Source organism: Pristiophorus japonicus, chromosome 18 (assembly GCF_044704955.1).
Source record: "Pristiophorus japonicus isolate sPriJap1 chromosome 18, sPriJap1.hap1, whole genome shotgun sequence".
NCBI lineage: Eukaryota > Metazoa > Chordata > Chondrichthyes > Pristiophoridae > Pristiophorus > Pristiophorus japonicus.
In genome coordinates this window covers 5169781-5194647 of record NC_091994.1, presented here as the reverse complement: position 1 = coordinate 5194647, position 24867 = coordinate 5169781, and the positions used below count along the sequence as shown (strand labels likewise).

General features: G+C 57.2%; 1 protein-coding gene across 1 annotated transcript in view; it reads left to right on the top strand.

Moving 5' to 3' along the window:
• Positions 1–24867, top strand: part of LOC139229375 (unconventional myosin-IXb-like) — a 91089-nt gene that overhangs the window by 43198 nt on the left and 23024 nt on the right. The window contains exons 3-18 of the mRNA XM_070861073.1: positions 315–394; positions 998–1189; positions 2245–2254; positions 3085–3194; positions 4321–4360; positions 7073–7195; positions 7620–7700; positions 10105–10215; positions 11295–11417; positions 12381–12530; positions 13795–13961; positions 14776–15669; positions 19585–19639; positions 21520–21626; positions 22601–22734; positions 24276–24493. Of these exons, the coding sequence (XP_070717174.1) occupies positions 315–394; positions 998–1189; positions 2245–2254; positions 3085–3194; positions 4321–4360; positions 7073–7195; positions 7620–7700; positions 10105–10215; positions 11295–11417; positions 12381–12530; positions 13795–13961; positions 14776–15669; positions 19585–19639; positions 21520–21626; positions 22601–22734; positions 24276–24493 (2595 nt within the window). The remainder of the gene's footprint in view (positions 1–314; positions 395–997; positions 1190–2244; positions 2255–3084; positions 3195–4320; positions 4361–7072; positions 7196–7619; positions 7701–10104; positions 10216–11294; positions 11418–12380; positions 12531–13794; positions 13962–14775; positions 15670–19584; positions 19640–21519; positions 21627–22600; positions 22735–24275; positions 24494–24867) is intronic.

The following is a 24867-nucleotide window of genomic DNA, read 5'->3' as shown; positions in this document are numbered from 1 at the left end:
TGTTGGAAGGAGTTAACCCTTAAAGCGCCAGCCAGTGCTGGAGCAAACCGAGTGCGTTTGATCCATCAATTTTGCCGCGTTAGATTAAAGCTGGGGGTCTGGAGCACGATGGCCCGGCACTGGGCGATGGCGCCACTGCCAGAGGCACAAGCGTTATAAATACGCAGCGTCTGGAAGGCCGGGTGGTGTTGGGGCGTGTATCCTTTGTGTGGTTTATTGTGGCAGTAATTGGATGGTGCTGTGCCAACTCCCGGGCTCCGGGGGCACTCCCCCTGGTGGCAGTCAGCAGTTTCTGCAGCATCCCGTTTATTTAGAGTTTCAGTCGATCGCTGCGGGCACGGCTGGCATTGATCGCCGCGGGCACGGCTGGCATTGATTGCTTGGCCCCGAGCAGGTGCCGATGGATCTTCTCACTTGAGGGGTTTGGACGGCCAGTTCTGAGGGCAGTTGAGACCCAACCTCTTGGTGTGTGACTGGAGTCGCACATAACTTGCATTTATATCGCGCCTTTAACGCAGTATAACGTCCCAAGGAGCTTCACAGGAGCGATTGTCAAACAAAGTTTGACAGCGAGCCGCATAAGGAGACCGGGTAAGGTCGGCAGAATTCCTTCCCTGAGGGACGTTACTGGACCACTTGGCTTTTTACGACAATCCTTCCTGCTCACTTTTACTTTTTGTTTGCAGATTTTTTAAGACTGACTATAAATTCTCAGACTGTCACGGTGGGATTTGCGCGTGCTGGATCACCGCTCCAGTTACCTAACCGGCAGAGTACCGGCCCCCTGAGGGGTGGGGTGGGGTGTCTTGGGGTGATTGGAGCGCACAGTGGGATTGGTCACCTTTAAACCGTGGGGTTTGGAGAATGCAAGTTGGTTCAGCAATGTGAGCGATGGGCTCCAGTGCCTTTATGTTGCCCATTACACTTCTGTGTCAAAGACCGTTGTGTGAATTCTGATAGACGGCCTCTCTCTCTCGAGTTTGTGCCCTTGAGTTAGAAGGGCACTGAGCGGATCTTTGCTGAAGACAGAGGGGAGCGAGGGATTGATAAGATCTGTGTCTGGTGTTCAGTCTGCCCTCGACTCCCTCTGTCTCTTTTACAACCGTTCTGTGCTTGATTTATCTTGTGAAGCCACTTGTGAAGAGTTCAGTTTTGAGGCATTTGAAGACATCTTTGCTCTTCAGCGGAGGCACTGACCCGGGCAAACAGCCTCCACGCCCCGTGCGTTCCTGTTACCTCCTCGGGCGGTGCTCGGTACAGACACCCAACTGCCCTCCCATCGTCCAGTCCAGTCCACTGGAGATAAACGTTGTCTTGATCCAAACTTAGAATCCCAATGAACCAAACCTTCCCCTTCATTGCTGTTGCACAGAATCCCCCACCAGAGGAAGTAGTCTCTCTCTACCCCCATCGAATCCTTTTAACATTTCAAAGACCTTTATTGGATCACCCCTCAACCTTCGAGAATCAAGGGAACAGACAGCGAGGCTGTGCAACCTGTCCTTGTAATTTAACCCTTTCAGCCCCGGTATCATCCTGGTGAATCTGTGCTGCTCCCCCCCTCCGAGGCCGATATGTCTTCCCTGAGGGGCGGGGCCCAGAACTGTACACATACTCCCCATGGGGGTTGGAGCAGGGCTCTGTACCACACCAACTCCCCATGTATTCCAACCCCACCCCCCTCCAGATAAAGGCTGACATTCCCAATTAGCTTTTTGATTACCGTTTGTACCTGAACTCATCAAACTCCTTGTTTGGGCCCGTGTAACACTGCACATTCCCGCAGAAAGACCCCCCCCCCCCCCCCCTTCCTAACCCGGTGGGGGCTTAGGCAGAGAGTGACCGTGTGCGAGCTGCGTTTGGCCCCAGAGCTGGTGGTCCGATGACCAATGCAGGGTGGTTCTGGGGCAGGGGGGGTGGGTCTCCATTCTTGTTCAATCATCTTCGGCTCGGCACCTCCTGAAGACCTGGGTATAATGGGGATTGCAGGACCCCTGGAGGAGGTGGTGAGGTGGGAAGGGTAGGGGGGGGGTTGGCGGGGGAGCGGTCCCTTTGACCTCAGTGTGGTTTGAGCGCTTGCGGGGGGGGGGCCAGGAGTTGGAATATCTCAACTTTTGGATTCTTTCTTTGCCTGTGTGTGCCTCCGCGGAAGGGAAGAGCCGAGGTGAGTAATGATGGCAATGGATTGCTTGCAGCATGGAGATGGGATCTTGTGGACCAGGGCTGTCACCAGGCAGACTCCAGTCCCAATATCGCCTCATGGTCAAAGGCACTCCATTTCAACAGTTAATCCTCAGAGAGACTAATACTGAATGAAGGTCGTTGCCTATTAATAGATTAACCAAGAAACGTGGCTTGTGTTTGTATTTGTTTCTGAAATGCGCCCATCCTGCGAGGGCAAGAGTTGACCATAAGTGTGGGATTGGAGTCACGTGTAGGCCCAGACCGGCATATTCTCTTCCCCTGAAGGGCATCGGTGACCCAGTTTGGGCTTTGACAGCAATCTGACAGTTTCGTGGACATTTATACCAGACTCGAGGACCTGTGTGCTGGGATCTGAACTGGTGATCCCTGGGCCGGGAGCCCAATATCTCACTCAGCCGCCGGGTTTGGGGGCTGCAGGAATATTGTTCCCTCGCAATCTGCCCAGACTCTGGGTATAACTGGGTTCAGACCCCAAGTCCATGGTCTGTCGCGGTGGGAGCCTGGCTGATAACGTTTGTGCCCTTTACTGGTGATTGGTTTCATCTCTAAATCTCTCCTTCCCTCTCTCTCTCCTTCCCTCTCTCTCTCCTTCCCTCTCTCTCTCCTTCCCTCTCTCTCTCCTTCCCTCTCTCTCTCCTTCCCTCTCTCTCTCCTTCCCTCTCTCTCTCCTTCCCTCTCTCTCTCCTTCCCTCTCTCTCTCCTTCCCTCTCTCTCTCCTTCCCTCTCTCTCTCCTTCCCTCTCTCTCTCCTTCCCTCTCTCTCTCCTTCCCTCTCTCTCTCCTTCCCTCTCTCTCTCCTACCCTCTCTCTCTCCTTCCCTCTCTCTCTCCTACCCTCCCTCTTTCTCCCCTCTCTACCCCTGGAATGGTCTGCCAGGGAGCTGCATGCGCAGGTGATGAGCAGTATTCGGGGATGGGCCCAGTACAGCAACGACCCCCATGCTCTCCTCAAATCGCTGCGACGCCTCGAGAGGCCCTCCAGCCACGTCCTGTGAGTTCCCTTTCAGCTGCAGTTCCCCACCGCTCTGCATCTCCTTCACACCGCTTTACTGTTCTCCTTTTTGGGTATATAGATACTGCGTGTCACCGCCCGGTGTAACCCCGCCCCCGGGGCGTGAGGCGGTTGCAATTCACAGGGGCCCCTCACCCTGACAAACCGGCCCAGGGACATCCCCAGAATGATCAGACTGTTCGAACCTCACACCCCTCCTCACTCTCACCCCGCCCCTCGCCCTCCCCTCGCCCCCTCGCTCCTCGCCCCCGCCCCCCCGCTCCTCGCCCCCGCCCCCCCCGCTCCTCGCCCCCGCCCCCCGCTCCTCGCCCCCGCCCCCCCGCTCCTCGCCCCCGCCCCCCCGCTCCTCGCCCTCGCCCCCGCCCCCCCGCTCCTCGCCCTCGCCCCCGCCCCCCCGCTCCTCGCCCCCGCCCCCCCGCTCCTCGCCCCCGCCCCCCGCCCTCCTCGCCCCCGCCCCCCCGCTCCTCGCCCCCGCCCCCCCGCTCCTCGCCCCGGCGCCCCCGCTCCTCGCCCCGGCGCCCCCGCTCCTCGCCCCCTCCCCCCCGCTCCTCGCCCCCTCCCCCCCGCTCCTCGCCCCCGCCCCCCCCGCTCCTCGCCCCCGCCCCCCCCCCCAAACGCCCCTCACCCCTCCCCTTCCCCCCCCCCCCGTGACAACCTCTTTTCTCCCCCAGCAACAGCCCCCAACTCCCTCTCCAGCATCCCCCCCCCCCCCCAGTTGGAGTGACCCCCGAGGAGCCGAGACCTGGAGCGCTGTGCGAATCACGTGGCTGTGTGCTCTGGAGTGCCCGATGACCATTCAGCCAATCCCTGCACTCGGACCTGGTGATCACGGCCTTTCCGCATCTTGCCTGTTTGTGCCGGACTCACGCTGATTGCTGATTGGACTAGTCCTGACGCACTCTGCTCGCTGACTGGACTAACCCTGACTCTCGCTGCTCGCTGATTGGACTAACCCTTACTCATGCTGCTCGCTGATTGCACTAACCCTGACTCATGCTGCTCACTGATTGGACTAACACTGACTCACGCTGCTCGCTGATTGGACTAACCCTGGCGACATGCTCTCAGAAAAACATTTTTAAAACCCACTTTGATATCTCTACAGGAAAAATAAAGGTTTGAAACCAAAGCTGATCGTTCCCAAGGTAAATGTCGATTTTCAATAAATGTGTTTAATTTTTATGAACTTTGCTGTTGGACCTCAGGTTAGAATAACGAGCGAGCGATATAATTCTCACGGTGTGGCCACGGAGCGTCTCCACGATCGGCCAAGGGACCAGTCACCGACCGGCCAAAGGAGCAATTGGCCTCTTGTGTCACCCTCTCAACCCCAAGTTGGTGATATTAATGGATGAACATTTACTGTGTGTATAATGCCAGTGCTAGCCTTTCCCGACTCAGGGCAAGGTGTGAACTGCCGTCCCCGCTTGCTGTCATAACAACATCAGAAATAGGAGCAGGAGTCGGCCATTCGGCCCCTCGAGCCTGCTCCGCCATTCAATGAGATCATGGCTGATCTGACCTTGGCCTCAACTCCACTTCCTTGCTCGCTCCCTTATTGCTCAAAAATCTGTCTATCTTCTCCTTCAATACATTCAATGACCCAACCTCCACAGCTCCCTGGGGCAGAGAATTCCACAGATTTGCAACCCTCTGAGAGAAAAAATTATTTTAAATTGGCAGCCCCTTATTCTGAAACTATGCCCCTTAGTTCTAAATTCCCCCACAAGGGAAAACATCCTCTCTGCATCCACCTTGTTGAGCTCCTTCAGAATCTTATACATTTCAATAAAATCACCTCTCATTCTTCTAAACTGCAATGCGTATAGGCCCAACCTGCTCGCCCTTTCTTCATATACAACCCCTTCATCTCAGGAATCAATCTCATGAACCTTCTCTGAACAGCCTCCAATACAAGTATATCCCTCCTTTAAATACGGAGACCAAAACTGTACGCAGTACTCCAGGTGTGGCCTCACCAATACCCTGTACAGTTGTAGCAGGACTTCTCTGCTTTTATACTCTATCCCCCTTGCAATAAAGGCCAACGTTCCATTTGCCTTCCTGATCACTTGCTGTACCTGCGTACTAACTTTTTGTGTTTCATGCACAAGGACCTCCAGGTCCCTCTGTACTGCAGCATTTTGTAATCTCTCTCCATTTAAATAATAATTTGCTTTTTTATTTTTCCTACCAAAGGAGATAACCTCACATTTTCCCACATTATACTTCATCTGCCAAATGTTTGCCCACTCACTTAGTCTGTCTATATCCCTTTGCAGATTTTTTTGTGTCCTCCTCACAATTTGCTTTCCCACCCATCTTTGTATCATCAGCAAACTTGGCTACATTACACTCGGTCCCTTCATCCAAGTCATTAATATAGATTGTAAATAGTTGAGGCCCCAGCACCAATCCCTGTGGCACTCCAGTAGTTACTGTTTGCTAACCGGAAATTGACTCTGTTTTCTGTTAGTTAACCAATCCTCTATCCACGCGAATCCGTGTGTGCGGATCTGTGGCTAATGTGCGCCCTGAGATCCCGTGGCGGGCGAGAACACCGCGGACTGAAGTTTCCAGTAAAAGCCCCCAGCCCCGGCGTCCTGATCTGGAGGCTCTGAATTCTGCACTGTGAGACTCCCCACAGATTTGACCCCCGCCCTCCAGCTCTGACGGAGCGAGCGAGCTGTCTGTGGACCTGCACGATCTGGTACCGGATCTGGAGGGCACCGGACTTGCCTCAGTTCGACCCGAATCCTGATCACTTTTTGTTGCTGTGGGGCCAGTGTTTAACCCTCGTGCCCCTGAAGGGGATCTCGCATGTAGACCCCGGCCGGGATTGGGAGCCAGCTTCCCTTCCCAGGAAGACTTTAGTGACCCAGTTGGGATTTTATGCCAGAACGGCAACTTTCATGGTCCCAGATTATCAGAATTATTGAATTTAATTTCCACACGTGTCCTGGTTGGACCTAAACTCATGACCAATGAGTTACTGGTCCAGGTCTGTAACCATGGGGGTGCTACACCTATAATACAGACTGACTCCTGCCAGCGAACCAGAAGCTGTGCAGAAGCATTCTGCCCGTGAGAATCATAGAAATTTACAGCACGGAAGGAGGCCATTCGGCCCATCATGTCCTCGGCGGCTGACCAAGAGCTATCCGGCATAATCCCACTTTCCAGCTCTTAGTCCGTAGCCCTGTAGGTTACGACACTTCAAGCGCACATTCAAGTACTTTTTAAATGCACAACCCTCTGGCTGAAAACATTTCCCCTCAAATCCCCTCTAAACCTCCCCCCAATTACATTAAATCTGTGCCCCTGGTTGTTGACTCCTCTGCCAAGGGGAACAGGTCCTTCCGATCCATTCTGTCCTCATTCATTCTCGGCTGATTATTCAGTTCCAGTCAGTGTCTCCTGTCCCACCATCTCCAGTTCTGCATCATTGACACTGCTTCTGGTGGTTGGAACAGGATTACACGAATCACTTACATTCTCACTAAATGTTCATTCACTCACGCTTCAAGATATTTATTTCCCATCTTTGCTTTGAATTTACAGTTGAGGCCCTGGCCCCATCTTTTGCAGTTCATTGGATCACTCACTTCCAATTTGATTTAAAATTAACGATTGTAACAGAATTCTCTAAACCCGCTTCTTTATTCATTATTTGGGGAAATCCGTCGACAAGAAACAAAACAACCCACTGGAACCGCACACGTGTAACGACTTCCGGTCCGTTGGCAGCAGTCACGTGCTTAGTATCATTGCTCATGTCTGTGAAATGTTCAATGTGTTCTGTGTTAAACCACACTCCCGTCTATTCCTGTCTCTCCCCGATCTACACCCTTCTCCAGAACCTCATCGACTCGGGCTCCTTGAAGCACATTGTCCGAATGACCCTCCACGATCGAACCACCAAGTCCCTGCTGCACCTGCACAAGAAGAAAAAACCTCCCAGCATCAGTGCACAGTTCCAGGTGAGTATCCGACCCGTGCCGTCCCTGCCCTGGGAGTGTTTGATGGGGACAGTGTAGAGGGAGCTTTACTCTGTATCTAACCCCGTGCCGTCCCTGCCCTGGGAGTGTTTGATGGGACAGTGTAGAGGGAGCTTTACTCTGTATCTAACCCCGTGCTGTACCTGCCCTGGGAGTGTTTGATGGGACAGTATAGAGGGAGCTTTACTCTGTATCTAACCCCCTGTACCTGCCCTGGGAGTGTTTGATGGGACAGTGTCGAGGGAGCTTTACTCTGTATCTAACCCCCTGTACCTGCCCTGGGAGTGTTTGATGGGACAGTGTAGAGGGAGCTTTACTCTGTATCTAACCCTGTGAGAGTCAGCTCCTTCGGACAGGGTATGAGATGTTTCCAGCTTGTTCACGTTGAGTTTGATTTATTTTCCAGGCCTCTCTGAATAAACTCATGGAGACTTTGAGCAAAGCGGAGCCTTTCTTCATTCGATGTGTCCGTTCGAATGCTCAGAAGGTGAGGAGCGTTGCTGGAGCGGGTCGGGCTCGGGATCGAGGAGGCCGCTGTGGCTCCAGTTACTGTGGGACTGTCAGCTATCTGCCCATCCCTGTAACCCTGCAGGATCTCAGTGAGTGGGCTGGCTCTCTCGGCTGGGCCCATTGCTTTGGGAACCACTTCCTTGGCCTGGGGTTCAGGGGGCTGCCGTCCTTCACACACGCTGGGTATTCACATTGAATAAAGAAAGACTTGCATCTTTCACAACCTCAGGACATCACAGCAAAGGAAGTACTTTTGTTTAAAAAGTGTTCATCGCTGTTGTAATGTGGGAAACTCGGCAGCCATTTTGCACACAGCAAGCTCCCACAAACAGCAATGTGATAATGACCAGTTAATCTGTTTTTAGTGATGTTGATTGAGGGATAAATATTGGCCCCAGGACACCGGGAATAACTCCCTGCTCTTCTTTCAAATACTGCTATGGGATGTTTAACATCTCATCCATCAGTGTAGCACTCCCACAGCACTGCACTGGAGTATCAGCCAGGATTACGTGCTCAAGTCTCTGGAATGGGACTTGAACCCACATCCTTCTGACTCAGAGGAGAGAAAGCTACCCACTGAGCCACGGCTGAAGTTTCACCTAATTGCTGATCTCGCTCGGAGAAGAAATGTCACTCCGGTGCAGTAGGTGATAGAGAGAGAGAGCAGCACCAAACCACCCAGTGTTATACAGTGACAGACCTGTACCCACCAGTACTGTACCCCAGTGTTATACAGTGACAGACCTGTATCCACCAGTACTGTACCCCAGTGTTATACAGTGACAGACCTGTACCCACCAGTACTGTACCCCAGTGTTATACAGTGACAGACCTGTACCCACCAGTACTGTACCCCAGTGTTATACAGTGACAGACCTGTACCCACCAGTACTGTACCCCAGTGTTATACAGTAACCGACCTGTACCCACCAGTACTGTACCCCAGTGTTATACAGTGACAGACCTGTACCCACCAGTACTGTACCCCAGTGTTATACAGTGACAGACCTGTACCCACCAGTACTGTACCCTAGTGTTATACAGTGACAGACCTGTACCCACCAGTACTGTACCCCAGTGTTATACAGTGACAGACCTGTACCCACCAGTACTGTACCCCAGTATTATACAGTGACAGACCTGTACCCACCAGCACTGTACCCCAGTGTTATACAGTGACAGACCTGTACCCACCAGTACTGTACCCCAGTGTTATACAGTGACAGACCTGTACCCACCAGCACTGTACCCCAGTATTATACAGTGACAGACCTGTACCCACCAGTACTGTACCCCAGTGTTATACAGTGACAGACCTGTACCCACCAGTACTGTACCCCAGTATTATACAGTGACAGACCTGTACCCACCAGCACTGTACCCCAGTGTTATACAGTGACAGACCTGTACCCACCAGTACTGTACCCCAGTGTTATACAGTGACAGACCTGTACCCACCAGCACTGTACCCCAGTATTATACAGTGACAGACCTGTACCCACCAGTACTGTACCCCAGTGTTATACAGTGACAGACCTGTACCCACCAGCACTGTACCCCAGTGTTATACAGTGACAGACCTGTACCCACCAGCACTGTACCCCAGTGTTATACAGTGACAGACCTGTACCCACCAGCACTGTACCCCAGTGTTATACAGTGACAGACCTGTACCCACCAGTACTGTACCCGTGTTATACAGTGACAGACCTGTACCCACCAGTACTGTACCCCAGTGTTATACAGTGACAGACCTGTACCCACCAGTACTGTACCCCAGTGTTATACAGTGACAGACCTGTACCCACCAGTACTGTACCCCAGTGTTATACAGTGACAGACCTGTACCCACCAGTACTGTACCCCAGTGTTATACAGTGACAGACCTGTACCCACCAGCACTGTACCCCAGTGTTATACAGTGACAGACCTGTACCCACCAGTACTGTACCCCAGTGTTATACAGTGACAGACCTGTACCCACCAGTACTGTACCCCAGTGTTATACAGTGACAGACCTGTACCCACCAGTACTGTACCCCAGTGTTATACAGTGACAGACCAGTACTATACCCCAGTGTTATACAGTGACAGACCTGTACCCACCAGTACAGTACACTGTACATTATAGACACAGCCCAAGTTTGGAAAGGGAGGATGTTGATTGGAGATGTTGGTGTTTGAGACTGACCGATACTTTCACCGAGTCTGTGTCGACCGCACTGCATTCCAGGGAGGAAACGGTAATCGGTGAATTAATCAGCACAGGGCTGCAGGTGTGTTCAACTGGGATCCGGGTAATGTCTGGGTCTGGGGCCGCTCCGTATGCTAACCGTCTCTCTCTCTCTCTCTCTCTCTCTCTCTCTCTCTCTCTCCAGTTGGAGCTGTGTTTTGATGACGAGCTGGTGCTGCAGCAGCTGAAGTACACGGGAATGCTGGAGACAGTGCGCATCCGGCGCTCCGGGTACAGCGCTAAATACACCTTCCAGGTACAGGGGGAGTCAGTGTGTGTGGGACCCGTACCCCAGTGAGAGTCAGTGTGTGTGGGACCCGTACCCCAGTGAGAGTCAGTGTGTGTGGGACCCGTACCCCAGTGAGAGTCAGTGTGTGTGGGACCCGTACCCCAGTGAGAGTCAGTGTGTGTGGGACCCGTACCCCAGAGAGGGTCAGTGTGTGTGGGACCCGTACCCCAGAGAGGGTCAGTGTGTGTGGGACCCGTACCCCAGAGAGGGTCGGTGTGTGTGGGACCCGTACCCCAGAGAGGGTCGGTGTGTGTGGGACCCGTACCCCAGAGAGGGTCAGTGTGTGTGGGACCCGTACCCCAGTGAAGGTCAGTGTGTGTGGGACCCGTACCCCAGTGAAGGTCAGTGTGTGTGGGACCCGTACCCCAGTGAGAGTCAGTGTGTGTGGGACCCGTACCCCAGTGAAGGTCAGTGTGTGTGGGACCCGTACCCCAGTGAAGGTCAGTGTGTGTGGGACCCGTACCCCAGAGAGGGTCGGTGTGTGTGGAACCCGTACCCCAGTGAGAGTCAGTGTGTGTGGGACCCGTACCCCAGTGAGAGTCAGTGTGTGTGGGACCCGTACCCCAGAGAGGGTCAGTGTGTGTGGGACCCGTACCCCAGTGAAGGTCAGTGTGTGTGGGACCCGTACCCCAGTGAAGGTCAGTGTGTGTGGGACCCGTACCCCAGTGAGAGTCAGTGTGTGTGGGACCCGTACCCCAGTGAAGGTCAGTGTGTGTGGGACCCGTACCCCAGTGAAGGTCAGTGTGTGTGGGACCCGTACCCCAGAGAGGGTCGGTGTGTGTGGAACCCGTACCCCAGTGAGAGTCAGTGTGTGTGGGACCCGTACCCCAGTGAGAGTCAGTGTGTGTGGGACCCGTACCCCAGTGAGGGTCAGTGTGTGTGGGACCCGTACCCCAGTGAGGGTCAGTGTGTGTGGGACCCGTACCCCAGTGAGAGTCAGTGTGTGTGGGACCCGTACCCCAGTGAGCATGTGTGTGTGTGAGGCTCTGCCCTCAGTTACAGTGCAGTGTGACGTGACGTTAACCTGTGACCCTGTTCTGTTGCAGGAATTCATGGATCAGTTCCGTGTTTTGCTGCCCAAAAATGCAGAGCCCGTGCAGGAGGCGATCGCTGCCTTGTTCAACAGGCTGGAGTTGGACAGGAAAAACTGCCAGATTGGGAAAACCAAGGTACAATCGGGCAGCCAGGCCTCGGCTGGCAGTGTATTAGCGGGTTGACCCAGAGCAGAGGCAAGCACCGGGATTTCTTGCCTCAATCTTGTCCTTGCCCCGGTTGTGGCCACCAGGGATCCTCAGAGCTCCCTCTGGTGGTCACAGCGGGTCGTGGAGCATTTGCACTCACTGAGCGGGGCCTGCTCCACCCAGACCAGCGTCTAGATACACAGACTTGGGCTTTGTGACGTTTTCTATCCAAGAGAGATTGCAGGAATCCTGCAAAACAAAAACAACCCTGAGAGCTCAGTGGAGAAATGGGATGCATGGTATGGTACTGAGGCAAATAGAAAAGTATGATCCAAACCGCATTCCACATTTCGAGACTGAGGTCTGGCCCCATCAGCCGAGTCAGTTAACAAATCAGAAACACAGGAATTAGGAGCAGGAGTCAGTCATTCAATAAGATCACGGCTGATCTGATCATGGACTCAGCTCCGCTTCCCCGCCCGCTCCCCATAACCCTTTACAGGTGCAGCGTCAAAAATCCGGAGTTCCGGACTCCGGACCCATCGGTGGCAGGGTCGTCCGGAATCCGCAAAATGTTCCGGAATCCGGACCCGCAGACCTCGGGGTTCCCTCGCCGCCTCGCTGCCACCGCTGCCGTTACCTCGGGGCCTGCGGCCTGAACAGCTCAGCGGGGACCTCGCTCACCCCTTTCTGATGTTCCGAAATCCGGAAATACCTGGACCTGGGTGTTTCCGGATTCGTGATGTCTGAAAGACGACCGAAAGTCCGGAAAAGCCTGAAATCCAGAACGGCCCTGGTCCCGAGGGTTCTGGATTCTCAACCTGTATTCCCTTACCGATCAAAAACCTCTCTCTCTCTCTCTCTCCACCTTGCCACTGCTTGTTGTGTTGAAGGTTTCTGTGATTCGTGCTTTCCCTGTCTCTTTCCCCCCCCCCCCCCCCCCCAACCCAGGTGTTTATGAAGGAGACGGAGCGGCAGAAGCTGCAGGATATTCTGCACAGGGAGGTGATGCGGAAAATCCTGCTCCTGCAGACCTGGTTCCGGGCTATCCTGGAGCGGCGGCGCTTCTTGAGGATGAGACAAGCGGCCATCACCATCCAGGTGGGTGAGCTGCACCGCGCAGCCGGTTACTGTCCGCAGGCGGGCGGGCTCGCGGGGCATTGCAATGACACTCGGTCTGGGTAACGGCAAAACTGCCCTTCAACCATCAGCTAATGAGTGAAGCTTCAAAACATGTCACGGTCCCTCACTGTGTCACTGTGGAGGGTCGCTGTTTATTCAGGGTAAGGGTCACTCACTAACTGTACAGAGTCACTGTTTATTCAGGGTAAGAGTCACTGTTTATTCAGGGTAAAGGTCACTCACTAACTGTACAGGGTCACTGTTTATTCAGGGTAAGGGTCACTCACTGTGTAACTGTACAGAGTCACTGTTTATTCAGGGTAAGGGTCACTCACTAACTGTACAGAGTCACTGTTTATTCAGGGTAAGGGTCACTCACTAACTGTACAGAGTCACTGTTTATTCAGGGTAAGGGTCACTCACTAACTGTACAGAGTCAGTGTTTATTCAGGGTAAGGGTCACTCACTAACTGTACAGAGTCGCTGTTTATTCAGGGTAAGGGTCACTCACTGTGTAACTGTACAGAATCACTGTTTATTCAGGATAAGGGTCACTCACTGTGTAACTGTACAGAGTCACTGTTTATTCAGGGTAAGGGTCACTCACTAACTGTACAGAGTCACTGTTTATTCAGGGTAAGAGTCACTCACTGTGCAACTGTACAGAGTCACTGTTTATTCAGGGTAAGGGTCACTCTCTGTAACTGTACAGAGTCACTGTTTATTCAGGGTAAGAGTCACTCACTGTGCAACTGTACAGAGTCACTGTTTATTTAGGGTAAGGGTCACTCACTAACTGTACAGAGTCACTGTTTATTTAGGGTAAGGGTCACTCACTGTAACTGTACAGAGTCACTGTTTATTCAGGGTAAGGGTCACTTTAACTGTACAGAGTCACTGTTTATTCAGGGTGAGGGTCACTCACTAACTGTACAGAGTCACTGTTTATTCAGGGTGAGGGTCACTCACTAACTGTACAGAGTCACTGTTTATTCAGGGTAAGGGTCACTCACTAACTGTACAGAGTCACTGTTTATTCAGGGTAAGGGTCACTCACTAACTGTACAGAGTCACTGTTTATTCAGGGTGAGGGTCACTCACTAACTGTACAGAGTCACTGTTTATTCAGGGTAAGGGTCACTCACTGTAACTGTACAGAGTCACTGTTTATTCAGGGTAAGGGTCACTCACTGTATAACTGTCCGGGGTAAGGGTCACTCACTCTGACGGTCTCTGTCTCCAGGCTTACTGCCGGTCGTACCTCGTGCGTTTGGCCCTCCAGAAGCGTAGTGCTGCGAGCCTGATCCAGCTGGTGTGGCGAGGATATGTCCAGAAACGAGTGTATCAGAAGCAGCTCCGCGCAATTGTGCTGTGCCAGGTGGCAGCTCGCGGGTACCTCGCGAGGAAACGGTAAGTGACTTCAATAAAACCATCCGACTCGCAAAGTCGTCCCAGCTTTCCGTGAGCTGCCCGCATGCAGCAAGACCTGGGCGACATTCAGGCTTGGGCTGAGAAGTGGCAAGTAACATTCGAGCCACACAAGTGCCAGGTAATGACCATCTCCAACAATCGAAAGTCTAACCATCGCCCCTTGACATTTAACGGCATCACCATCGCCGAATCCCCCACCATCAACATCCTGGGGGTCACCATTGACCAGAAACTTAACTGGACCAGCCACATAAATGCTGTGGCTACAAGAGCGGGTCAGAGGCTGGGTATTCTGCGGCGAGTGTCTCACCTCCTGACTCGCCAAAGCTTTTCCACCATCTACAAGGCACAAGTCAGGAGTGTGATGAAATACTCTAGGCTGACACTCCAGTTCAGTGCTGAGGGAGTGCTGCACTGTCGGAGGTGCATTCTTTCAGATGTGATGTTAAATCGAGGCCCCGTCTGCTCTCTCAGGTGGACGTAAACGATCCCATGGCACTATTCTGAAGAGGAGCAGTGGAGTTATCCCCGTTGTCTTGGCCAATATTTATCCCTCAATCAACATAATGGTCATTATCACATTGCTGTTTGTGGGAGCTTGCTGTGCACAAATTGGCTGCCGCGTTTCCTACATTACATCAGTGACTACTCTCCAAAAAAGTACTTGATTGGCTGTAAAGCGCTTTGAGACGTCCTGAGGTTGTGAAAGGTGCTATAGAAATGCACGTTTGTTGTTTTTTTTAAAAACTCACTGCGTTGTCCGAATGCCTTCTGTACCTGTTTTTGTTGTCAGGGTCGGTTTGATCCGTCGGGAGAAGCGGGAGGAAGCGGAGCGCTGTGAGGAGAGGGAGCGAGACGCCGAGCGATCGCAGTCTGTGGCTGACCAGGACACTCGGGGGGTTGAAGGGTCGGAGATTTCCCTGGAACAACGGCCGCCCCCGATGGAGGCCGTTGGCCCGAGAGAGCCGCAGGAGTCCCGGGTAAATCTCAGCGTCTCGCCCCAGAAACCCCCGGCGGAGGTCACGGAGAGATCAAACTCTTGCCGGGAGAAACGGGAGAACCGGCGAATGCGGGGGTTGGAACACGATAAGCTCCAGCGGCAGCTGGTGACGTCCACCCCTCTGGACGATCCCTCGGCCCCCCCTGCCCTGGACCGGCCCGTCGCCGCGATCGAGATCGTGGAGAAGATGGTGCAGAACGCCAGCGACATGGCCAAGGGAGAGGTCAGAGGGCAGCAGGGCAGTGGGCGACCTTCGGGACAGGAGCTGCCGGAGAGCGGCACACGGCCGGAGGGGGCCACCGAGGCCCGGTTAACCCCGGCGCAGGAACTGGACCAGCAGCAGGTCGCGGGCTCGGTGAATAACGCCGAAACCGGCAAAAACAAACGGTCACCACCTCAGCCCAAGAGGCCGAAAAGCCTTCGCCTGATCACCGGCGAGACTGGGCTGCCGAACAAGGCTCCGGCACACAGATCGCGGTCTGAGGTTGTCGGCGGGAAAGAACACAGCGGGCAGCCCCCGAGAAAGGTGCCGGACAGCCCCGGGTCCTCGCCGGGAACTATCCACCGTTACAACGACCACGGCAAGCTGAGGAACAAGGCGGAGAGGTGGAAGGATCGGCGACACGGTGAGGCGGCAAGCCCCACGGCCGACAAGAAAGAGAATCGTCCTCCGCCGAAAAGTACAAAGTAAGTCTCTCCATGCAGCCCCCCGGCTGGTTTGAGGCCTGGGGCCCCGGCTGGTTTGAGGCCTGGGGCCCCGGCTGGTTTGAGGCCTGGGGCCCCGGCTGGTTTGAGGCCTGGGGCCCCGGCTGGTTTGAGGCCTGGGGCCCCGGCTGGTTTGAGGCCTGGGGCCCCGGCTGGTTGGAGGCCTGGGGCCCCGGCTGGTTGGAGGCCTGGGGCCCCGGCTGGTTGGAGGCCTGGGGCCCCGGCTGGTTGGAGGCCTGGGGCCCCGGCTGGTTGGAGGCCTGGGGCCCCGGCTGGTTGGAGGCCTGGGGCCCCGGCTGGTTGGAGGCCTGGGGCCCCGGCTGGTTGGAGGCCTGGGGCCCCGGCTGGTTGGAGGCCTGGGGCCCCGGCTGGTTGGAGGCCTGGGGCCCCGGCTGGTTGGAGGCCTGGGGCCCCGGCTGGTTGGAGGCCTGGGGCCCCGGCTGGTTGGAGGCCTGGGGCCCCGGCTGGTTGGAGGCCTGGGGCCCCGGCTGGTTGGAGGCCTGGGGCCCCGGCTGGTTTGAGGCCTGGGGCCCCGGCTGGTTTGAGGCCTGGGGCCCCGGCTGGTTTGAGGCCTGGGGCCCCGGCTGGTTTGAGGCCTGGGGCCCCGGCTGGTTGGAGGCCTGGGGCCCCGGCTGGTTGGAGGCCTGGGGCCCCGGCTGGTTGGAGGCCTGGGGCCCCGGCTGGTTGGAGGCCTGGGGCCCCGGCTGGTTGGAGGCCTGGGGCCCCGGCTGGTTGGAGGCCTGGGGCCCCGGCTGGTTGGAGGCCTGGGGCCCCGGCTGGTTGGAGGCCTGGGGCCCCGGCTGGTTGGAGGCCTGGGGCCCCGGCTGGTTGGAGGCCTGGGGCCCCGGCTGGTTGGAGGCCTGGGGCCCCGGCTGGTTGGAGGCCTGGGGCCCCGGCTGGTTGGAGGCCTGGGGCCCCGGCTGGTTGGAGGCCTGGGGCCCCGGCTGGTTGGAGGCCTGGGGCCCCGGCTGGTTGGAGGCCTGGGGCCCCGGCTGGTTGGAGGCCTGGGGCCCCGGCTGGTTGGAGGCCTGGGGCCCCGGCTGGTTGGAGGCCTGGGGCCCCGGCTGGTTGGAGGCCTGGGGCCCCGGCTGGTTGGAGGCCTGGGGCCCCGGCTGGTTGGAGGCCTGGGGCCCCGGCTGGTTGGAGGCCTGGGGCCCCGGCTGGTTGGAGGCCTGGGGCCCCGGCTGGTTGGAGGCCTGGGGCCCCGGCTGGTTGGAGGCCTGGGGCCCCGGCTGGTTGGAGGCCTGGGGCCCCGGCTGGTTGGAGGCCTGGGGCCCCGGCTGGTTGGAGGCCTGGGGCCCCGGCTGGTTGGAGGCCTGGGGCCCCGGCTGGTTGGAGGCCTGGGGCCCCGGCTGGTTGGAGGCCTGGGGCCCCGGCTGGTTGGAGGCCTGGGGCCCCGGCTGGTTGGAGGCCTGGGGCCCCGGCTGGTTGGAGGCCTGGGGCCCCGGCTGGTTGGAGGCCTGGGGCCCCGGCTGGTTGGAGGCCTGGGGCCCCGGCTGGTTGGAGGCCTGGGGCCCCGGCTGGTTGGAGGCCTGGGGCCCCGGCTGGTTGGAGGCCTGGGGCCCCGGCTGGTTGGAGGCCTGGGGCCCCGGCTGGTTGGAGGCCTGGGGCCCCGGCTGGTTGGAGGCCTGGGGCCCCGGCTGGTTGGAGGCCTGGGGCCCCGGCTGGTTGGAGGCCTGGGGCCCCGGCTGGTTGGAGGCCTGGGGCCCCGGCTGGTTGGAGGCCTGGGGCCCCGGCTGGTTGGAGGCCTGGGGCCCCGGCTGGTTGGAGGCCTGGGGCCCCGGCTGGTTGGAGGCCTGGGGCCCCGGCTGGTTGGAGGCCTGGGGCCCCGGCTGGTTGGAGGCCTGGGGCCCCGGCTGGTTCGAGGCCTTTCCAATCCTCTCTGGCTCCAGATGTGGTGCCAGAGGATTGGAGGACTGCTAACGTGATACCTTTGTTTAAAAAGGGAGAAAGGGATAGACCGAGTAATTACAGGCCTGTCAGCCTTACCTCGGTGGTGGGAAAATTATTGGAAAAAATTCTGAGGGACAGGATAAATCTTCACTTCGAAAGACACGGATTAATCAGTGACCGAATGATTTGTTGAGGGAAGGTGGTGTCTGACGAACTTGCTTCAATTTTTTGAGGAGGTAGCCACAAGGGTCGATGAGGGCAGTGTATATGGATTTCAGGAAAGCTTTTGATAAGGTCCCACATGGCAGACTAATTTCGAAAGTAAAAGGCCATGGGATCCAGGGCAAAGTGGCAAGGTGGATCCAAAATTGACTCTAAAGGCAGGAAGCAAAGGGTAATGTTCGATGGGTCATTGTATGACTGGAAGGCTGTTTCGCAGGGCTCAGTGTTGGTTCGAGGCCTCTGGGCCCCGTTTGGATCGGGCCTGGGGCCCCGGTTGGATCGGGCCTGGGGCCCCTGTATCTGATTGGGTTTGGGTTCTTTGACCTGTCCCGGGTGGGGGAGGAGTTCTCTTGCCGTTCCTCCCGTTCCCCGCTCACTGTTCATGGGCTGACGGTGGAAGCGACTGGACGAGAATAAAACCATCCCTGGGGGGGTCCCTGTGCGGCACAGGACAACCGGGCATCACATCGCCGTAACAACCGGCCTGGTCTTCGCTGAGAACCAGAGGGTGCTGATCGCAGGAACGTTTTATCAATCTCGCTCTCTCTCCCTCTCCCTCCCTCCCACTCTCCTTCTCCCTCCCACTCTCCTTCTCCCTCCCACTCTCCTTCTCCCTCCCACTCTCCTTCTCCCTCCCACTCTCCTTCTCCCTCCCACTCTCCTTCTCCCTCCCACTCTCCTTCTCCCTCCCACTCTCCTTCTCCCTCCCACTCTCCTTCTCCCTCCCACTCTCCTTCTCCCTCCCACTCTCCTTCTCCCTCCCACTCTCCTTCTCCCTCCCACTCTCCTTCTCCCTCCCACTCTCCTTCTCCCTCCCACTCTCCTTCTCCCTCCCACTCTCTCGTTCTCTCGCTCTCTCCCCCCCTCCCCTCCCTCGCTCTCTCCCCCCCCTCCCCTCTCTCGCTCTCCCCCCCCCCCTCCCCTCTCTCGCTCTCTCCCCCCCCCTCCCCTCTCTCGCTCTCTCCCCCCCCCTCCCCTCTCTCGCTCTCTCCCCCCCCCTCCCCTCTCTCGCTCTCTCCCCCCCCTCCCCTCTCTCGCTCTCTCCCCCCCCTCCCCTCTCTCGCTCTCTCCCCCCCCTCCCCTCTCTCGCTCTCTCCCCCCCCTCCCCTCTCTCGCTCTCTCCCCCCCCCCTCTCGCTCTCTCCCCCCCCCTCCCCTCTCTCGCTCTCTCCCCCCCCTCCCCCCTCTCGCTCTCTCCCCCCCCTCCCCTCTCTCGCTCTCTCCCCCCCTCCCCTCTCTCGCTCTCTCCCCCCCCCTCCCCTCTCTCGCTCTCTTCCCCCCCCCTCCCCTCTCTCGCTCTCTCCCCCCCCCTCCCCTCTCTCGCTCTCTCCCCCCCCTCCCCCCCCTCCCCCCTCTCGCTCTCTTCCCCCCCCTCCCCCTCTCCCCCCCCTCCCCTCTCTCGCTCTCTCCCCCCCCTCCCCTCTCTCGCTCTCTCCCCCCCCCTCCCCTCTCTCGCTCTCTCCCCCCCCTCCCCTCTCTCGCTCTCTCCCCCCCCCTCCCCTCTCTCGCTCTCTCCCCCCCCTCCCCTCTCTCGCTCTCTCCCCCCCTCCCCCCTCTCCTCTCTCCCCCCCTCTCCTCTCTCCCCCCCTCCCCTCTCTCGCTCTCTCCCCCCTCCCCCCCACTCCCCTCTCTCGCTCTCTCTTTTCCCCCCCCTCCCCTCTCTCGCTCTCTCTCTTCCCCCCCCCCCCTCCCCTCTCTCGCTCTCACTCCCCCCCCCCCCCCCCTCCCCTCACTCGCTCTCTCCCCGCCCCCCTGCCCGTGTGTCTCCCTAATTTCCCAACAGGAGCAAAGAGGGATCCACTACTCCGGAGGGTGTAACTGAGACTCTGTCGAAAGAGGTAGGTGTGGTTCGGGGTGTGGGGGGATGGAAGGGTGGGGGTTGGTGTGGGGGACTTGCCCCTCCCCCACTCTGCGTGTTGTATGCAGTTGATGGTGAGATGTGATGTTGGGAGGTTTGGATGATCTGCGAAGGATTAACTTGCTTACAAACAGATGGAGCGATTGGGCCGCTGGCCTCCCCCGGCTGGGCTGTCGTGGCCCTGCGATCGGCTCAGTCTGTGCAGCACGGGCCCAGCTCAGTCACGCTGCGATCCGCTGATCATTCCTCCTGGGGTTTGTGACTCCACCCCAACTTGGAATTGCAGTCTCTGCCTTTCTAGGGTATTGATCCATGGGGGGGGCGCCGCGTGTGTTGGGGGGGTGGGCCGCGTGTGCGTGTGTTGGGGGGGCGGGGCCGCGTGTGCGTGTGTTGGGGGGGTGGGCTGCGTGTGCGTGTGTTGGGGGGGTGGGCTGCGTGTGCGTGTGTTGGGGGGGTGGGTTGCGTGTGGGGGAGGGGGGGGGCCGCGTGTGCGTGTGTTGGGGGGGTGGGCTGCGTGTGCGTGTGGTTGGGGGAGGGGGGGGGTGCCATGTGTGCTCCGCGTGAGCTTGCACTTTGGCCCGGTGAGCGTGAGCGTACGGACATTGACCCGTGCACCGGACTGGTGTGCGTTCTCGTTCTCTCCGTGCTCACACGCGCGCTCACACTGGCTCAGTGTTGACCAGGACTGGCTGACCATCCGTCCCTGGCCGGGGCCATCCGATCTCCGTCCCCTTTTCCCAACGGATCTGAGGTTGGGGATCGAGTGGCGATCCGAGACGGGACCAATGGGCTACGGCCATTTCCTTGCTCCGCACTGTCCCCAGTTTATACCTTCCCCTCCGCATACCCTCCCAGTGCAATCTTTGGGATTCTCCGCCCCAGAGGGCTGTGGATGCTGAGTCGTTGAGTATATTCAAGGCTGAGATCGATAGATATTTGGACTCTCGGGGAATCGAGGGATAGGGGGATCGGGCTGGAAAGTGGAGTTGAGGTTGAAGGTCAGCCGTATGGCCCGCTCCTGGTCATGTCTCGCTGCAAGACGGGGAGAGTCTGTGCTCAGCCGCACACACGGGCTCCCCCGCCCCTTACTGCGCAACAGGGTCTCTTGTATTTATTTATGCCCCTTACTGGGTGTTTACTTGGACATAATTTCTAATAAATGTTCTCTCTCTCTGTTTCCCTTTCTCTCTGTGTCTCTCTCTCTCTCTGTGTCTGTCTCTCTGTGTCTGTCTCTCTGTGTCTGTCTCTCTGTGTCTGTCTCTCTGTGTCTGTCTCTCTGTGTCTGTCTCTCTGTGTCTGTCTCTCTGTGTCTGTCTCTCTGTGTCTGTCTCTCTGTGTCTGTCTCTCTGTGTCTGTCTCTCTGTGTCTGTCTCTCTGTGTCTGTCTCTCTGTGTCTGTCTCTCTGTGTCTGTCTCTCTGTGTCTGTGTCTGTGTGTCTGTGTCTGTGTCTGTCTCTGTGTCTGTCTCTGTGTCTGTCTCTGTGTCTGTGTCTGTGTCTGTGTCTGTCTCTGTCTCTGTGTCTGTCTCTGTCTCTGTGTCTGTGTCTGTGTCTGTGTCTGTGTCTGTCTCTGTGTCTGTGTCTGTCTCTGTGTCTGTCTCTCTCTGTCTGTGTCTGTCTCTCTCTGTCTGTGTCTGTCTCTCTCTGTCTGTGTCTGTCTCTCTCTGTCTGTGTCTGTCTCTCTCTGTCTGTCTCTCTCTGTCTGTGTCTGTCTGTGTCTCTCTGTCTGTGTCTCTCTGGCTGCGTCTCTCTGTGTCTGTGTCTCTCTGTGTCTGTCTGTCTGTGTCTGTCTCTCTGTGTCTGTCTCTCTGTGTCTCTCGCTCTCGCTCTCGCTCGCTCTCTCTCTCTCGCTCTGTGTCTAGATTCCGACGAATGGGCCACAAGATGGTGATAAAACACCAACGAAACTGTTGGTGCAGAAGAAGACGTCCCAGGAACTTGATCCCGGGCAGACTCTCGAATCCCCCAAGTACGTCTGAGACATGCCCACCCGGCGGGACCTTGTCCAGTCCCCAGGCTGTCCCGGGACACGACAATTCCCCTCGGTGGAGGGGGTGGGGCTGTGCGCGGTGGGGGGGGGAGCTGGGGGCGGGTGGCCGTGGTGGAGGGGATTGTGGGCGATGTTGCACGAGCCTCGATTCCTGCTCATTGTGGGTTGAGCTGTTGGGACGGGATTGTGAGCATCAGACGGGGGTACCTGGCCCCCGTGGAACTGCATGGCAGGGGGGCCAAGGGGGTGACTTGCTGCTGGGGCCAGAGGAAGGAGGTACCCAACACCTTGTGGGCAAGGTTCCTCATGGGGCATGAACTGGCTGGAGGAGGGGGTCACCTCGCGAGAGAGAGAGAGAGAGAGAGAGAGACGGCCTCTCCGTGACCCTTGCTATGGTCAGCGGATATGATCTATGTTTCTAATGGGTCACGCTGTTCGAAGAGGCTTATTTTGGTCGGGTTTGGTGGGGAGGGGGTGTAGGTGTGGTGTGGGGTTTGGTGGTGGGGGGTGGGTGGTTGGGGGGTGGGGTGAGGGTTGGGTGGGGTGGAATTTTCCATTTGCACTTTACACACAGGGCGATGAAATTGTGCTATGGTGGGGGGGGGGGGGGGGCGGGTGGAGGGGAAAGCGTTGAGACGTTGTGGTGGGGGGGGGTGGGGTTTGGACGGTCCGTTAATGCTGGGACTGTAGAGGTGACAGTTTGTGCAAAGGTTGAGTTGTGAGCAAGCGAAGCCACAGCCCAGTGTGTGTTGGCAGCAACTGGTGGTCCGGGATCCATCAATGTGGGGGGGCTGGGGGCTTCATTAAGTCGGTGACAGTTCCGGTTTGGTTGGACCCTGACCCGGAACTGCTCCTCCCCTGGGTGGTATGGGACTGATGGGCCAAATGGCGGGTTTGGTGGCTGTGTTGGTGTTTACAGATTTTCACCGCCCGCCCGCTCTGTCCCTGTGCAGGTCCCTGTACCGCAGTCCACTGCGGAGGCTCCTACGGAAGAGGCAAGCCGACAAGAAATCTTCGAAGGAGCTGTCACAGACGCCGGACGAGGCTCCAAACCTGCCTCCCGATGCGGGGAAGAGCTTTGGGGAAAGTGAGTCCCTCGCTTCCGGCTCACAATGTCTGGATTGAGGAAAGGTCTTTCTGCCCATCAGTCCTGGCCAATATTATCCCTCAATCAATGTAACAAAAAAACAGATTATCTGGTCATTATCACGTTGCTGTGTGTGTGGGAGCTTGCTGTGCGCAAATTGGCTGCCGCGCTTCCCACATTACTACAGTGACCTCATTCCAAAAAGTACTTCATTGGGTGTGAAGCGCTTTGAGGCGTCTGGTGGTTGTGAAAGGCGCTATATAAATCCAAGTCTTTTTACAATCCCATTCCATCCAGACTCCCTGCCTTTGATTATTATCAAATCATGGCATCGTACGGCACGGGAGGAAGCCATTCGGCCCATCATGCCTGTGCTGGCTCGGTGACAGAGCGATCCGATTAGTCCTACAATCCAACTTTTCCATCATAATCCTGCAAATGGTTTCTCCTCAAAGGCATGTCCAATTGTCTTTTGAAAGTTTTTGTGGAACCTGATTCCTCCGCCCTTTCTGGGAGTGCGTTCCTGATCATAACCCTCTGTGGGAAGAATCTCTCCTCTTCACCCCTCAGGTTCTTTTGTCAATTATTTAAATCTGTGTCCCTCTGGTTACCGACCCTCCTGCCCCTGGGAACAGTCTCTCTTTATTTACTGTCAAAACCCCTCATAATTTTGAACCCCCCCCCCCCCCAATGAAATCTCTTCTTAACCTTCTCTGCTCTAAGGAGAACAACCCCAGCTTCTCCAGTCTCTCCCCGTCACTGAAGTCCCTCATCCCTGGGACCATTCTGGTCAAGCTCCCCTGCACCCTCTCCAAGGGTTTGAGATCCTTCCTAAAGTGCTGGGCCCAGAATTGGACACAATCCTCCAGCTGTGGGGCCTAATCAGAGATGTGTAAAGGTTTACCAGAACATCTTTGTCTGTGTATTCAGTGCCTCTGTTTACAAAGCCAATTTTGCTGTAGGCTTTAACCGCCTTCGCATCAACTCTCGCCCACCACCTGGAGTCCGTGTCAGATTATTCTGTCGTTGGTCAGCCCTACCCCCATTGATCCCTAACTTCCCCAAGTCCCTTCCCTGCCCCCTCCCTCTATCCTGTGCGGTTAAAATCCCCTCACCCCCCCCCACCCCGCCCCCTCAGCCACTCTCCATCCAGCTCCTTCTGACCATGCCGTCATTTCCTGAGTCCGCTCCAGGAAACAGTCTCCAGAACAGGAAGTGAAATTCCGGTGAGACGGAGTGTTTCCCCCCCCTCACCCCCACCCCCGGCACGGGTTGGGGACTTGGGAGTCACAGAGCTTCCTCCCAGCAGTGTACCCCAGACCGGTGAGGAGGGAGGGCGACCAGCTCTGCTCAGGGCTGAGTTTTATTGACCTCTGACCCTGGTCCCACATGGGGCAAGTTCTGAGCAGTGTTGGGTGGTCAAGGGGAAGGCGGGTGGGGGGAGCATAGAACGGGATAGGGGTAAATTGGAAATGGCAAAGTTTACGATGCTGTGGGAGAAACGTTTCCTCACTCGCATATTCCCGGCGTTTTCTCTGCAGAAGCGGTGTTGGGGAAGTCTGCCACTTTCCCCATGGCTCACTCCGTCCAATATCCGTACCTGGACCCGGCCAAAGAACAAGCGACTAAATTGAAGCGGAGCCGCAGCATTAAGATCAGCAACGCCGCGGCGGTGTGCGAGCAGTGGGGCACCCACATGGGCCGCAACATCACCAACGCCAACGAGCTGAAACATCTCAACGAGTTCCTCCTGAACAAGGTGAGCTCGGGATCGGTGAAGGGACAACTACTGTGGGACTGTCCTCGCAGGTCCAGCACCTACCCTGCTCCCCACTCGCTCGGTCTGTCTTCCCCCCCCCCCCCCCCCCCCCCCCAACCTCCCCCCCCCCCCCACCTCCCCCTCCTCGCTCGGTCTGTTTCCCGCCCCACCTCCCCCTCCTCGCTCGGTCTGTTCCCCCCCCACCTCCCCCTCCTCGCTCGGTCTGTTCCCCCCACCTCCCCCTCCTCGCTCGGTCTGTCTCCCCACCTCCCCCTCCTCGCTCGGTCTGTTCCCCCCCCCCCACCTCCCCCTCCTCGCTCGGTCTGTTCCCCCCCCCCCACCTCCCCCTCCTCGCTCGGTCTGTTTCCCGCCCC